General features: G+C 39.9%; 2 protein-coding genes across 4 annotated transcripts in view; one reads left to right on the top strand and one right to left on the bottom strand.

The window, feature by feature from the left end:
- LOC121878531 (solute carrier family 35 member G1-like) overlaps positions 1 to 17,937 on the bottom strand; it is a 133,087-nt gene that overhangs the window by 42,600 nt on the left and 72,550 nt on the right. The gene's annotated exons all lie outside the window — the stretch shown is intronic.
- The window catches only part of LOC121878530 (carbohydrate sulfotransferase 3-like), a 91,755-nt gene continuing 79,347 nt past the window's right edge, over positions 5,530 to 17,937 (top strand). Inside the window, exon 1 of the mRNA XM_042384797.1 lies at positions 5,530 to 6,465. Coding sequence (XP_042240731.1) covers positions 6,422 to 6,465 — 44 coding nt within the window. The 5' untranslated portion in view covers positions 5,530 to 6,421. The remainder of the gene's footprint in view (positions 6,466 to 17,937) is intronic.

Genomic DNA, 17,937 nt, shown 5'->3' with positions numbered 1-17,937 from the left:
GCGTGTTTTATCCACGTGAGTAACTGTGCCCGGAAATACGAGTGAGCTCTACATATGAGTGTCATCACGATATCATGAGTAGGTACACCAGGTTGTTTGTAACCCCGTATTAAGAGCAAAATGGTCTATGTTTTCGTGTGACACAACTGTAGCGTCACGGAAGTTGTGTATTGCATGTGATAGTGTCATAGACCTTACGCAATAAATGATACTGTATGCATGATCTCTCTCTCTCTCTCTCTCTCTCTCTCTCTCTCTCTCTCTCTCTCTCAACCACCAAACTCTAGTCTCGGGAAGTATCTCTGGGACACAGGATGACAACAATTCTCCCTTGGGAACATAGTTCACTACCGGCCATTACCAAGTCTTCCGCACCCACCCATCAGCACCCACCCAACCACCCACCAACACACCCGCCCAACCACCAACACACATCCACCAACACACACCCACCCACCCACCCACCCACCCACCAACACACCCACCCATCCACTTAATGTCATATTGTCCTCAGAGTAACAGTAAATGTGACAAATATATATATTCTCTCTCACGCCAGAAGATTCAGGCTATAGACGGAAGTGATTATTACTTACGTCTCTTTAAATCAAATCAGCTGTTTTTTCGAGATACCTATAAATATTGTCATTCATTTTGTATATCATTCATGTAGCATTAGAGATAGAAGGACAGTGATCTTTATTGTGCGTTGTTAGTGTGTTCTGTAACTGTACATTTGATCTGCCCAGTACAAGTCCGGTCATCTCTCGAAGGTCAACCCGTTTGCAAACCTGATTTAACCAACTGCTCGGGTAAGTTGTTCCATACATTCACAATACGTTCGTGGGAGGAGTTGTTGTGTCTCTCACCCTAGTTCCTGGTCGTGTCTTGAAACAGCTCAGAACGGTGACCTCTGCTATCCCCGTTATGTGATCTTTACGTTAGACACGGTTATCAAAATATATTTATATATATATACATATATTGAATAAACTTACCAAAATGCCATAAATTATCGTAGTGAGCGTAACACATAGTCATAAAAACTTGTTTACATTACCTACGGACCTTTAGGGAAAATCTCTAACAAGCACATCTTATGGTGACAAACACAAGGACAATATAACAAAGAAACTGGCATCTCTCTCCCATAATTAAATACACAACTACCGTTAGTTAGTTAATGTTTCTTGCGTGGTCAGCTCATTCCACTCACTCTACCTCCTACCCCCTCCATCCCTTATCACCCCCCCTCCCTCCCTCCCTCCCTCCTGCGTGTCTGCCCCTCACGTTTCCTTACCCTTTACCCCTCATTCATTTCTCCCTCCCTCTCTCTCTCTCCTATTCCCTCCTACCTCCCCTACCTTATCATTGTCCCTCCTCATCACCATCCTTATCCTCCCCTCCTCCCTCTTTCCCATTTCATCATTACCACTTTCTCCCATCTTCCCTAACCATCAAATCACCCCTTCCCTCACCTCCCCCCACCCTCCCCCAATCACGCAGCATGAGGTCACATCTTTCCTAGTCTTCTCTCCTCTCTCCCTCTCACTGCGTCATCACTACATTTAGCCTTTCCCACCTTCAGCCATTTTTAGTTTTTCCTTTTATTTGATTTTATCTACGTTATTCCTCTCATTCTGGTTTTAACGTCTTCCTCCTTTATTGTGTTTATACTATCCCGTCGCACTGCCTCAGAGCATACGTCAAATTAATAAATGGCTTTTCTTTGATGCTCTCTCTCTCTCTCTCACCTCATTCCCTATTTACCTGTTGTTTCTTCATCTACTTTCATTCTAATTTACGTTATCTCGTCTTCTTTCATTTTCCTTCTCGTCATCTTTGTATCTATTACTGAAACAAATCTATATTTTTTTTATTTTTCCTTTATCTCCTCTTCCTCGTCTCTCCTTCATTTCTATCATCCACTATTCTCTATCATTCCTAACTACATCTACCCTATCTTCACCTTCTTCTTCATCTCACTTGACATTGTTTTCTACTCACCATATTTATTATATTACTGTAATTCTTTTTGATTATTAACATGTGTGTGTGTGTTTTTTTTTATGACCAAAACCAAACTCAATTTACGAGCACACAAAGAAAGACAATAACATTCAAAACAAGACAATAACACCCCCCAAACAAGCCACAAACACACACCTAGCTACAAACACATAAACTAAGCCATAAGAATACAAACCACATCACTATCATAAAAACAAAGTAACTAATTCACTAACCAAGCCACTAATACAAACAAACCAAGCCACAGACACACAACAAACCAAGCCACCTACAAACAAACCAAGCCACCTACAAACAAGGCATAAACATAAACCAAGCCACCTACAAACAAATGAAGCCTCCTACAAACAAACCAAGCCAGTTACAAGCAAGACGAAGCTATGAACCAACACGTAACTGTACTCTGGTAGCTCTGGTCAGGATCTCGTATATTGTTGGCACCCAGAACGAACTAGTTGGCCTTGTGGAGAGAGTTCTAGCGGCCTCACACACACACACACACACACACACACACACACACACACACACACACACACACACACACACACAGGAGAAATAACATGACAAATAATTACTTCACAAACCTCAATTGAAAAAAAAAATATTCATGTCAATAAACACTTTGGTTTCGTTTCTTCAACCAGATTCCTAATTTCAGTGAATATCTAAATTTCCAGATTTCCAGGAATTTTCAGTTTTTCCTGATTCAGTGCGTTAATGCTGCTGTGTCCTGGATGGTGCTAAGTGAACGTGTCCGTTTGTGTTATTGAATTGATGTTGATTTTGTGGTTTAGTTCAAGATAACCAATTAGGTATTGATAAGTTACGAGGATTATTTATCTTACGAATTTCTGAAAATCTGAAATATGATATAGTAATTTGTTAGATATTTGTATTTTCTCTATGTTAATGTATTATCAAGTGTGTTCCTTTTATCTTCTTCTTATTTTTTTTTCATTCTTCCTACTAGTGAAAATATACGTCACTAGATGGGGGTAAAATGGCTGTTCGGAATCAATTAATATTTATACTATTTGTTTACAATTCATCTCTTGGCATCACTGAAGTAACCCTCCAAATGCTGCCTCGTTAACTGAATAATTTTAATAACGCCTTTCACTTGTTTCATAACGTATATAATAGTGTTGATAATAACCGCGTTGGTGAAAATTGATGATAGCATAACTCTGTATTGCATGGTGGTGCTGGTGATGGTGGTGGTGGTGATGGTGGTGCTGGTGATGGTGGTGGTGGTGATGGTGGTGCTGGTGATATTGGTGGTGATGTTAGTGAGTGTGGTGATGGAGGATTTTATCTCCTGATGTATTAACATTTGAGGAACACTTAATGTACAAGGTGAATAATGAGCTCTTCATGCACGACCAACCAGGGAGTTCTCCATCATTAGTCAAACAGCCAAGCCACCCACACTTACAGTAAGGACCAGTCACGTAACTCATCAACAGTTTGGGAAAAATAATGCGTTCTGTAGTTTCTTGTAAAGTACATCTTGAGAATACATCAGATGTCTTGAAAATGCATATCACAAAAAAGATAAATATAAAATTATCATAAAAAACAAATTTGTTGTAACATTGACATCGTTTTAGTAATTAAGAGCCTCATTATCTTGTCCTTTCCTGCCGTCAATCTTCCTCATTCCTTACAAATTATAAAAGGAAATGCGTTTTAGGCAAAATGACCATGAAACGACCATACTGACCAGGGGTACAGAGATATCAAACCCATGCAACATCGTCAGAAAACATAAAAATACAGCGTTTACCCCAAAGACAGTATAAAAGGTAAATCAATTCGTTTAAATCCACTCTTAAAGGACTCGGTGGCAACTCAAGATATAAGCCAGTGTCAGAGCCTACAGCATCTCTTGTTACGGTCCGGGCCGCTTCCCTTGTTTGTTTATATCGAACAGGTGATCTTGACCCCACGTGTTAGTTAATATTCATCAGTTGTTCGCAGCCCCATGTATTTGTTTACATCGGACAGCTGATCGTGGCCCCACGTGTTTGTTTATATTCATCCGTTGTTTGCAGCCTTACGTGTTTGTTAATTAGGATTAGCTGCTCGTTGTTTCACGTGTTTATTTACATTCTCCAGCTGTTACAGAATGACTGTGTGTGTGTGTGTGTGTGTGTAGGGTGAAGCTATGGGCAAGTTTCTTTACGCCATTTGCCTCTGTCTACCCAGCGGTAAATAGGGACCTGGATGTTAATCGATTTGCGGATCGTGTTCTGGGGTAATGGTTAGCCAGTGCATTTGGCGAGTTGTCCGGTCTTCTAGGACTATTCCTTAACACTGGGTCATACAACTCGTTAACTTAGGGTGTGGTTGTTGTGATAGCGACAGCTTCTACACCTTAAACAAATTCACGCCTAGGTGGCCCTAGGGCCGGCCATCCTCGTTACACGAGGGTCAACCATTATTGTGGGTCAGCTGATGTAGGACTATCATGATATGGAGGACACAGCCTTAATTGCAGGAGCCCTTTCCAAAATTCAACAAGAACAACAGGGAAGTTGTAGTGGATCATTGTCTCATTGTTTCGGCCTCATGCATAAAATCTTCCTATTCTGCGAAAAAACAAAATACGTTTCTTTCCCTGATGAGTAATTATATGATACACAGTTTACATAATTACATAATTACATTGTAATTTCAGAGTCTTATTTTACATAATTTTTTCCTATGTATGTGTATACACGTGCAAACGCACGCAAGCCTACTCACAGATGTGGAGGTGTACCCGAAAAAGCGTGCGCACACACACACACACACGCACGCGCGCACACACACACACACACACACACACACACACACACACACACACACAGTAAATGTAGTCGTCAACCAACTTCAGAGATATCTCTGAGTGTCTCCTAAAGAAGTAACGTGGCAGTCGATGGGCGGCCAGACACAAACAATATGTAGACGACAACTTTCCTCGAGTAGTTCTTCCTTTTATCAAGTGTTATCTACTTTCCCTTTGACGCTGTTTTCTGCTACGTCGTCACGCTTACTTAAGACGTTACTTACTATCGTGTTGAAGTTACTGTCGGGAGGAGTGGAGAGGGGGTCGTGATTGGCGGTTCAGGGGGTCGTAAATTAGGTTTAATGATCAAGCTTGTGTTAACTGGTGCCATGCAAAGCCAGGTGTGATGGAATGACAGAGGAAATCAATGTGTATTCCAGTCACTTCCGGACAATCATAGCAGTGTCCCATCCTCCTCCGTTACATGGCGAGGATAGCCAGATCTGGCAACTCCCTATCCCAAGACGTCCACAATAAACATGTTGTTTCTGGATTTTCTTCATATCAACGGTAGAGAAACTCATACAGTAGATAGACACCAAAAAAGCCGTTAATACTGTAACAATTCTGAACAGGGGAAAAAACCAGTCGTGGGATTTAAAACACAATTTATGGTGTGCAATTGGCAACCGCACGCCACATGGCAGGCTGAATAATCACACACGGACCGGCTGTTCTTGGTGGGTGCGTTGCATCGAGACTTCATTCTCAGTTGATTTCTTATTTCCACCAATTTCCGGGAGTGTTGTTAAGTATTGTGAGTGAGAGCTCTGTTATAAGGGCAAGCACTGTGCCTAGGTGGTGAACTTTCCGCTCTTGAGGCTGCCTGGCGACGCTAACACTGTGTTAAGTGTAGGAAAAGAGAAAGCTGAAGCTGTGAACGTAGTGTAACACTGAGACAAGACCCATGAGGCGCCCGGCCGTCCAATCAAATCTCGCGACGTAGTAAGGCGCGTTTTCATTGGTCCACCTGAAGAAAAACAAACCTAGTGTTGAGACTCGACGGCAACAAACTTGTATTTTATTGAAGGAAAACTGTATTTGACCGGCTAAAGGAAATATCCTCTCTGGAAAGCGAGGCAAGTTTCTTCACCAGTGTGCCTGCAAGAAGTATATGGACGAGACAGAGGAAGGAGAGGGGCAGACTACCATTACTGTCAAGTGGTTATGATAGGCGTGAGAGTGTAGGACCTTGAGAAGGAAACAAGTGCAGGCAAAGTAACAAGTTGAAAAAGAGTAGAAATTTGACGTAAAAACAAGTCTCTCCATTACCTCAACACCTGTGAAGCAAAAATCTAAGCCATATAAGTGCATTCACAAAACACTACATACACACACACACACACACACACACACACACACACACACACACACACACACAAACGAAGCAAGAGAACTCAAGCACTCAACATTTGCACCAGCCTTAGCCGACCCCCAACGATCCCGTAAGGCGAAGAGACAAATGCAGTTACTGATCATGTGAGCTTGCCTGCCTGACTGCCCGACGGAGGAGGAGCCATCACACTCACTCACACACAGACACACCTCATCACCACCAGCATGAGGGTTATAGTGCTCAGGATGCTACGGAGGGCGTTTTTTGGGTAGGTGTTCTGTTGCTTGTATTCTTACCTGTGTGTTCTTGTAGATGTGATGTGTGTGTTCTACTTGTGTGGTACTTCTGTGTTCTGGTACAATGTGGTGGTACAATGTTCTGTGGTGTTGTTCAATGCACTGAGATATCTTGTAAGGTGTTCTAGCATGTACTTTGTTTTGTTATGTAGTGTTCGTGTGAGTGTTGTTAGGTTGTGTTCTTGTGTGTTGTTCTGTTATGTAGTGTTCCTGTATGTTTTGTTCTGATATCTAGTGTTCTTGTGTGTTGTATGTTATATAGTGTTCTTGTATGTGTTGTTCTGTATGTTAGGTAATGTTCTTGTATGTCTTGATCTGTTATGTAGTGTTTTTGTGTATGTGTTGTTCTGTTATGTTCTGTCCTCGTGTTCTTATCTAGGTATCATTGTGGTATGTTCTCTCAACTACCATACTGTGCTCCCTGTTTTACATATATATGGTGTTCACACGTGGTATTCAGGGTAGGATGTGTTCTGCCTCCAATGTTCGAGTCCCCTGTTGTAAAATGACGCAGGTTTGACCATATTTATGATGTTGTTAAACGTGTTTGTGCCGTTACTCTGTGAAGGAGAGAAACGTCCCCAGTGTATATACCCAACATTCACCTTTCTGATCTCTCAAAGTGAACGATGTTATGCTACCTGCTTTCTCTTCATTAGTTAAACAATTCGAGAATGAAAAAATATGACTAATCAAAGGGGAGCAAATGCATGACGTCACACAGTTGGCTTTCTCTGATTGGGTAAGTCTCATGAGTGTATAAACGTAATCAGTTTACAAGAAATGAATTTCATCACTGAGGCTTATGACCTATCAGAGAGGAGGGAGGTCGAGTGAATGACGTCATGCGCATGGTTTCTCTGTGTGGCGCACCGGGGCAGTGTATGGTGGCTCAATAGTTCCATTATACAGCAATAAACTCCTTCATATATTGCTTACATTATTCATTAGAGAGACTATCTGATCTTTTAACCCTTTATTCTTCACAAAGGTAATACAGGCAGGTGTCCCATTAAACTAATCGGTTCTATATTCAATACAAGTCTCTGCCTGCCTCAGCTCACCCACAAGTAACAGGAGTTCATGACAACAACACAACAGACAAGAGGGACTGAGCCTTCACTTGTCCAGCCCAGAGAGAGAGGGTGATAAATATACCAAGACAGCCGAGGTTAACTGATATATTTTTACTGTGTGATGTAAATTATATATATTTATTCTCAATAATTTTACCATTGTTAAAAATAAGTTTTCATTGCTTATTATTACCCGTAAGACTATTTTCGTAACATTCAAATAGCTCATTATAATAGCGTACTGAATGCTATTAAGACACTATTATTGGTTTTATACACAAGATAGCGCCTCTAAGTCATAGCAGTCGGTAGTAATCGTTTTGCCTTTTGCACAAGCGGACATACTTCACCGTGTTCTCACAATTACAGCATTATATTTTTTCTAACTTCTTTACCTCTTCTATTATTTATTTTTGTCTTCATTCTTCGAGTATTTTATAACTGTGAGTATAAGTCCCTCGTGTCTGTGGCTTTCCTCTTGTTAATGTCAAATCGAGGACAGGAGTGTGGCGGGTGAGGGTGGTGGGAGAGGGTGGTGGGTGATAGTGGTGAAGGTGCTGGTGAAGGTGGTGTGCAGGTAGGCAGGGGTGGTGAAGAAGGTGGGAGGGGGTGGTAAAGGTGGTGGGTGAGGGTGGTGGGTGAGGGTGGTGAAGGAGGTGGGTGTGGGTCGTGAAGGAAGTGGGTGTTGGTGGAGGTTATCACGGGAGGCAGGTGAGGGTGGTAAGATCACTGTTTCCTCGACTCGAGTTTTGTTAACTTATGAAGGCTAAAAAATAAATACTTTAGTCACTCTGGGAGTTATTATGTGTTTATAAACTGGTTGTGATCATTATGTAAATTGTTGTCTGATTATCTTGTACTTGGTTTTATTTTATTTGTGTGTGTGTGTGTGTGTGTGTGTGTGTTTCATGACTGCCTACTTAGATTCCGTCCACGATAATATAAGTTACATGACCACTTAAGTGTATTTAAGCCTTGAGCTTGGACAATGCCTCTCCTCTATGACGCATACATCTAGGTTCAATTTCAATGTCATTCACAGAGGTTATGTTTATCTGACCAACGATAAATCTTACAGAAATACAGTCAATTTCATATGTAATCCGTTGTTGTGTGACCATGGCCAAACCCCCAGGCAGGAGCCCTTGAAACAAACAACGCTATGTTGATGTATCTCTCATACACAATAGAAGGAGTGAATTCAAGTAAACCATGAATGAGAAGTGACTCATAAATTTCCAACACACGCGACCTGATTTACCACAAGAGTGAACATCACGCTGGCGTAAAATTACACAAATGATTTGGCTATTAAACCATACACCTGAATTAACCTGCATTTCATCGCATACACAAAAGACCGCTGCTTCGGTGGCTAACGCGAATTGACTTAAATCACCTACAAAACAGACTACGAAATCTGTCTTAAAACTGACAGATAACACCAATCTAATTCTCTCACTGACACGAAATTATCTTCAATCGTCCACAAAATCTGACAGTGAGCATCAGATTGACTCACTAACATAAGACACGATTTTTGGAAACACAGATCCACGTTTTTCAATCCTTGGCTGGCTTGTGTGTCCTATTCCTTGGTTCAATCATGTTATTCCTTTCCTTTGATGAAGGAACCCAACCACCCAACCACCTGGTTCACACGGTCAGAGAAATCACTAATCACGAAGTCAGTCAACCATTCCACTCATCAATCAATCAATCAACCAGTTAAATAATAAACTATTCAATCAGTCTTGCAGCCAGTCAGCGAAGCCCTCAATTAATCAACCAACCAATCATTTCATCAACCAAACACTCAGTCAATCATTCCATCAATCAATCAATCAACCATTCCACCAATCAATCAACCATTCTATCAATCAATCAACTATTCCAAAAACAACTTTCTCGTTTTTATTGAACTCTTATTTCTGGCTCTTGAGTGGATAATCTATTGATGGTATAATGTAATAGGACCTTTATTGTCCTTTCCCTTCCTCTGCTGAGTAACGCAAACTTCCTCAGCTGACGGAATATACTTTCTTAGGTAAATATGTATACTTTCTCAGGTAAATATGTATACTTTCTCAGGTAAATGCGTATATTTTTTCAGGTAAATGTGTATACTTTCTCAGGTAAATGCGTATATTTTCTCAGGTAAATATGTATACTTTCTCAGGTGAATGCGTATACTTTCCCTGCAGAGTAACACTATGTCTGTCTCTAAAGTTAGTCTATCACCCTCTACTGACAGCGACAGCAATCTGACATAATGATGAAAGCAAAACAGTGTCTTTCAGTAATCTCGGGTGTAAGATTGTCTGTAATTATTAAGATTTACTGCCAAAAATTTCGCGTCAAAGATTTTGCCCTTGATACTGTTGGACACACACACACAAACACACAACGAAGACAATTTACAAGACAAAATCAATGAATATTACACCAAAACAAACATCACTATGTTCTTTCTTTACACATTTTTCCACCTGTACACATCTTATCCTTCCCTCCCTCCATCCCTCCACTCCAACCCCTCCCTACCTACCTTCCTTCCTTCCCTCCCTCCTGTACGTCCTTCACTCTCCTCACTTATCACTCTCGCCTATACGCCAGATATCCTTGGAACTGGAAGGCTACTCAATGTTCACGTCACCCCCTCGTTCCGCTTAATGCTTGTGTTGATAATAGTGGCAGGAAGGTTACAAGGCCCGTCATACAAGAGCGAGGACTCCACGCCAAGACCTCGTTAGACTCATAATAAAGACTCAAGCTCGATGTGTGAGAGGGATGGTATTTGGCATCATCTGAATTTGTGTCACTCGTTTCAAAACAGTCGTAGTAATAAAATTAAAAGGTTTTCTGGTACATTTAACTGTGGTGTTTGATTGTTACGTAAACAGATGTTAGTGGATGAAATATTTTAGTGAAAGAAGGAAAGGTTTCTCAGATAAAAAATTTCCGTAGCACCAAAGAAAAAGTAGTAGTAAATAATAATAATAATAATAATAATAATAATAATAATAATAATAATAATAATAATAATAATAATAATAATTATAATTCTAGGCCCTAGTGAACGCACCATCAAAACGGTACATCATACAACAGGTATTACTCAGCTAAAAAAGGACACAGGTAGATCGTGTCTTTTTGCTCACTCAGAGTACAAAAAAATTAGTCGGGCGTGTCCTGTGTCCTTGTCCCTAGTGTGTCTAAAAGCCCAGAAAAATATAACCAAGACGTGACAGAGTGAGCAAAAACTGGTCCCGCGGGCGTGGTGTCGTCACTTGCCATAGCAGCGTGAGGCAGCATCCAAGGCCGAGACCCACTGGGAACTGTGGTCGAGTGACGCTGAATTTATGACACGAATCAAGGAACTACGGGTCTGGATTTTTAAACACTCAAATGTGATTTTTCTTCTCTCCTTACTAAAGAATCGGAAATATAATCTAGCTACGTTATCAGTTACCTAGTTTAGCTTAATTGAGTCTATTAGATACTGTGTTATGTATACGGGGAAACTTTGTTATACGAATCTTGTGGAATCCCGGCATTGAGTTTCCGGGTGAGCCAAAATTCGTGCTGACTGGATGAAGTTTGTGTTCAAATATTTCACTTTTCAATCATTTCCAAATTCGTATCCACTTTTGTTGGGAATTAATTTTGTTTATAATAGTTGTGGTGTGATGTAAGTTCAACGGTGTTCATTTTCTTCTGATGCCCAATTTTTCATGGAGATTTAAGCCACAAGTAAAAAAATTCTAAGTAATTTCATCAATATTGTTCAATGAATAAAATTAATATTACCATTTTCTTTGGAATAAAAAGAAAGATATATTAAGTTAGAGTCGAATATGAATTAAAACAGCATATTACCAAACCCAAAACCCTAAACAGTTCTAAGAGACCCAGTGTAAAAATGTATATATGGTATCTAACACCAATATCGATAAATAAGAGGAATATACTAATAATAAGAGCAAGAGTCATGAATCATCGATCATCCACTCAAGTTTCCATGATGGGGTGCAGCCTTCTGGTGGTGATGTGACTTTCTTCTCTCCATCCCGACTGGCATGTTTACATTCTCGACCTTTTCCGTCCTGGAGCTTATGCTTAGCGTTCCATGTTCAGGTTCTATATCACCGTCCGTCGCTCATGTCTGCCCTTGTGTGTTGACAGTTGCCCTCCCCCCCCCGCCCCCTTTTCACCACGGACGGACTGATATATATCGCTACGGTGATTACAGGAGGTGGTAACCCATGTCAGGAAGGCAAACAATGACAGTCAAGGTTATATCCGAGCAAAGCCGGGCAGTTTTGCTAGTGTGTGAATAAATTATAAAACAAACTTTACAACGAAACTGTAAACTAAATGAAATAGACGAGGTCAACATATACTGTTTGATATATGACAAAAATTAAAACTTGATATAGATTAATGCAATGTTTTAAAATTAATGAAAAAAAATGTGCAGTCAATAAAAATAAAACTTATATTATAGAGATCCAGAAAAAAAAGGCAAAGTAGACCAACACAAGTGAAGGTAATGGGAACATAGATTATGATAATGACGACACAGAGAAATTCTCCTTCCCACTGTTTAATTCACTTCGCACACACACACACACCCACACCCACCCACATACACCCACACCCACACCCACACCCGGCCGACATATCCTAGCCTACAGTGAAATCACGTAACAATGTTCTTTCACACATTTATCTCATCAACTTGCATGCAACATATCACTTGCTTGGGGTATACTTAGTTCTTTTTTTTTACACAGCTTTATGCATATCATTATAATTTACACTCAACGAATATACAGTAAATAGTTATTATAAATATTTACTGTAACATGTCCGTGGTCATCACTTGTAATATGGGTTACTTTTTTGTATTGTCATGTATATTTATGATGACAATGACAACAAGGACAACAACATCAACATAACATCATCAACAACAACAACATTAACAAAAACATCAACAACAAGATTGAAAACTAACAACCGAGTAGACTGTACAGTATATACCAATGGATCTCAAGCTACAGTGTACACGGCAGTATGACAGTAGTTACATTGCACCCGAGAGTAGTGAAGATATTGGAGAAGCTGATCTTGAGAGTAACGAGGTGAAACTTTTAAGAACTCGAGCATGATGACTATAATTCTGGGACATAGTGAAAGAGATCTCTGTGTGGGAAGGTTATTCGTAAGTTATTTCTCTCTTGCTGCCTCGGGATGGGGGGGGTTGTAGGAGAGGATTTCCCCAAGGCATAACGCGCGATACAGTGCAGTTTACCATCATTTACACACTAACTCACTTTCACGGCAGACAAAAATCCATTTATTGTATTTCACCAGCCCAATGTATAACCAACTATGCTTTCACTATTGCCTCGCTAATGTACAGTGTGAGTTATGCCTATAAAGCATTAACAATTATATAATATTTTATTTTTTTATTTTTAATGCCTCCCAGGTTAAGCATATTGGTTATAGGGCTCGTCTCCTGTCCTACGGGTCACTAGTTCGATCCCGGGTTATCCCCAGTCCACCTAGTTATAAATGGGTACGAAACTTTATAAACTGGGAAGTAAATGAGGAATAGTGCAGTGTTGGCCACGCTGTCTCCTTGTGTAGGCTCAGTATACGGTGTGTTGTATTCACACTGCCCCTAAAGGGTAGTCTTGTCTATTGAATTCCCTTTCACTTTCACGCTTTTTTACCTCTACAAAAACAAACCGAGACAAAACAATTCAATAAGCACTGCTGTACCATAACTCTATGTGCCTTCACGAGGGAAAACAGCAAGTCTATATACTGACCATCCATCTACCCCAGGTAAACTGTGGAGGATAAGATGTAAACACCAGCATTGACTTTAGACTGTCCATGAAGACGAGCGATACACGTGGCTGTAGTGAGTTATCATGAGAATGTCACGTATAAAAATAAAGACAATGTAACAGTATCCTCTTAGGTAATGACGCCACAGACACTGTACACCTGAACAAAATGCAATATTCAACTCGCATACACGCTGGGGAGGAAGCATATGCTGACACAATATTTTACATTATATATATATGGTAATAACATATGATAAAAGTGCATACGGTTGTCACACCTCACGGTCACAGGCAAACACATTAACTACATTCTATCAACTGATGATGTTTGTACGTGAGGTCTGCTTGAGCCAGTCAGCAGTCACAACATCACACGTAACACACTTTCTGTTTATTCTGACACGATCTGTGCGTTAAGTTACCACCTCCCGGCGGCCTGTTACACCCCCCTGGTAACGAGACTCTGAACAAGCTGAGTAATGATGTTGTCGCGTCCTCTGGTTACATGAAGGATAACATGGGAAACTGTATACTGAGGAAAGTGGCGTGAGAAGAGAGAGGTGTGGGGTAGAGGGAAGAGTGTGGGGTAGTAGGGTGGGTGTGGGGTAATGGGAGTAAGTGTGGGGGTAGTTGGGATGGGTATGGGGTAGTGGGACGAGTCTGGGATAGTGTGGGTAGGTGTGGGGTAGTATGGGTAGGTGTGGGATAGTGGGGATGGGTTTCAGAAAGAGAGGGGGGGGATTAGGATGATTAAAAGGGGCTAAGAACAGTGTAAGGGGATACGAGAGGAGTGGATGGGAATTTGGGGTAGATGGTGAGTGAGTGAGTGAGTGAGTGAGTGAGCGAGTGAGTGAATGATGTCCCGATACTTCTCTTCCTGGTCCTCAGTAATATTTCGTCGTCAAGATTCACTTCTCCAATTTTAACTATAAAATTTTTTCTCCTCAAAATAATTGGTCCAATCCTTTCACTAGCTAGCTGACATAGTCCGTGTAATTAGATGTCCACACACACACACACACACACACACACACACACACACACACACACACACACACACACACACACACACACACAACACTAAACTTTACAGAAGTGGTTCAGCACTAACACTTATCTTTCACGCGGAAACCTTCTCACATGAATATCAGAATATAGGAAGTCTGTAAGTTCACTATCTGATGTCATCATTTGTATTCCTGAAAATTCTACTTTGTATCGAAAAATAGACTCGGTTGAATGTGATCCTTATATACCTCTCCACCGGAATTATTAAGCTGTACTGCAAGATGAGGTGAAAGTGACGCTGCCGACCTACCAAACTTAGTGGTGACCTTCGTGTGTATCTCAGTGAGGTAACTACTAAACAACAGGAACATTGACACAAGAGGAAGAATCAAGGCACACCGAAAATAACGTCAATAATAAACTAACATAACTAAATCTGTTACTTAGATACAAGTAACTAAATATCCTCTATAAACTGATGCTTAGAATGTGTATAAATTATGTTTCTTGGTCCCATATATTTCTATCAATGAATTAACAGTATCAGTGTTATATCAGAGAGTTGTTACTGAGGGTTCTAGCTACAGGTAACTAAGACTGCAATGTTGTTGTTATTCAGTACAGGTATAACTGGATCTCTAAACACGGGTGGTCAGGGCCATAGACTTCAACCATAAAGGCTCCTACCTAACAAGTTTCTCTCACAGGGTACACGAGGGACACGCACTGAACTCATTCCTAATTGTGGATCATTCTGGCTACACAATCTAAAATCTTGATTTCAGTTTTATTAGGAAATGTTGTGATAATGAATGAAATATTGCAAATTAATATATTGTAAATGGTCAGTGACGAATATCCAGGAGTCGATATTATAATAGTATCATAACTTTGGATTTAAGTGAATATTTTAAAGAGAAATTAGAGTGGGATAATGGCATCTGGCAACTGAGGACCGGGTAGTGAAAGTATAAGAGGGCGAGGGTCAGCCAGCACCGTCAGTAGGTCAGGACGCTACCAAATGACTACCCGCGTCTTCTCGTGACTACACTAGCATAATGTTAGTTTGTTTTTATACACCAAAGCCAACTATAATTTAGACATAATATGATGTAAATCTGATGCAACTACAAGAGTCAGTTGTTTTAGGACGACAGGTGTTCAAAGGACTCAATATATAATTTTCTTATGTTTACACTAAGTGACTTCCCTACAAAAACACCAAAGTACATTAATCCAATATAATAACTTGTTAATAAGAGTTTGGATCTCATCTTTTCAATAAATTAATTAACAGCCTCAGTTATAGTCACTTTCGTTTTCTCAATTAAAATAAAAACAAAAACTAGTTATATTGTCTTCAACTTTCTTCAATAACTTCAAAAGGTTTTACGTCCACCGTCTGAGGTGTTTGGGAATCAAGATGCTGAATTTCTACACAATAAACCAAAATCAACAAAATACGACATTTCTCATCACAGCTGGGGTGGTCGTGTACCTGGGCCCAGACACACACAATTCTCGCCTCTGTTTATATGGTAAAAGTGTGACGTGTTGTGCCATGACACCGAAGATGGTGGGGTCTGAGATCTGTGTCAGTTTTTATTGTAACTCTCGTTCAGTTAATGCTTGTCTGTTGTCATACAGTAGTGAATGTTTTTCTGTTGTCATACAGCAGTGAATGTTTGTCTGTTATCATACAGTAGTGAATGTTTGTCTGTTATCATACAGTAGTGAATGTTTGTCTGTTACCATACAGTAGTGAACGTTTGTCTGTTGTCATACAGTAGTGAACGTTTGTCTGTTGGTTTACCATTTTTTTCGTATAGTAAATTTTAGGAGTCACCAACCACTCAGTCAATACATACAGACACTTCCAGACTGTCTGATCTTATCAAGGCCAAGGCAGTAGTACCTCCAGCAACTTTCTAACGAGTCCCCCAGTGTTGGGGAGAACATTACAGCCGATACAGTGTGTTATTAAACGAATGTACAAAACTCCCTCTGTATCGGACTATACTGTTATAATTAATTCTATATAATCTTATCTTTCATTCTCTATACATTCTATATTAACTAATTCTTATTCTCAGTTTTATATTTCTTAGATTCTGTCAATACTGTTTATTTGAGATCTGATCTAAGAAACAAGTCATTAATAATCGAGATACAGTTGAAAGCTAAGTAAAAAACCTAGACTATCAATATAGTTACAAAACAGGAGTCTTTGTCAATCGTGTATGTTTTGTATTTACTTGTAACTCATCCAAAGCTTCATGTAGCCTCACACTGACCATCATGTCCCACATATTGGAATAGGTAACATTTATCGGGATGAAATACTTAAACCAGTCGTGGGCATTTTACATGTGTATTGACTCGTTGATACAGTAATCAATGCACATCAATTTGAAACAACATTAACATAATCATCAAGAACTTTTAAGCTAGAATATACCTGACTATATCACAGTACATCAACGAAACAACAAGCTAAATTTCTCATCATAAATTATATACGAAATTATATCGTGAGGAGGGAGGGAGAGTACCGCCCTTGGTTACTTTATTACAACATGGAGTTTGCAATACAGAAACAAGGGCAGACTAACTACCTTTACATCTCACCACAAACGACCACCTCCACAAATACGGTATCTAATGCTCGAATTTTATTGTTGTTTCTAGCGAATGGCATCTTTTACTCGAGTCAGTTTTCCATACATAACACCTCATTCTTACCTTTGTATTATACGAGGGACATACCATACTAGTTTCAAATTACGTATGAGTAAAATCTCATCACTCCTCTCATAACGCTTCATATTCTTATCAGTTTCAAGTTTCTTAAGAGTAATAATTTCGTATTCTTCCTAGTTTCACATGAACGGGGCCTCAAAAACGAGTTAAAACTGAGACTCTACGCGTTACGTTACGAAACTATAGGCAAAGAGGTGTGTGTGTGTGTTTATGTTGTAAGAGCGAGCGGTGCACATTCTGTAGTCGGCATAATAAGAGGTGTTGGGAGATGACGCTGGTTGCTTTATGGATTCTAATCCCTCAACCCAGACAGTCTTTTGTTTTACATATCTTCGTGCCATTGTTGTTGCGAGCTTATAAATATTGTCGATTATATTCGTATCTAAAGCCGAGATTAAATTCGTCATTACTTTGTTTATTTATTAACATATTCACCCGTTTGCTAATTTCTCTGTAATTTATTCGTTTGTTGGTTCAAAGTTTGTGTTAATTTAGCGCAGTTTATTTGTGAATTGTTATTTAATTGTTGTCTTGGCTTTCATAATATACAAAACTTAGTATTTGGTGGGTGTGTGTGTGTGTGTGTGTGTGTGTGTGTGTGTGTGTGCATAGAATTCCACGGGCAATGGGACAATGTCATCTAGCTGGCGAAAGGGTTAGACTTATTATTTTGAAAAGAAAAAAAAATCAAAATTGGAAAAATTGGAGAAATGAACCTTGACGACATATTTCT

This window comes from Homarus americanus, unplaced genomic scaffold (genome assembly GCF_018991925.1).
Source record: "Homarus americanus isolate GMGI-L3 unplaced genomic scaffold, GMGI_Hamer_2.0 scaffold41027, whole genome shotgun sequence".
NCBI lineage: Eukaryota > Metazoa > Arthropoda > Malacostraca > Decapoda > Nephropidae > Homarus > Homarus americanus.
The sequence above is the reverse complement of the archived record's forward strand: the minus strand, read 5'-3'. Positions and strand labels throughout refer to the sequence as shown.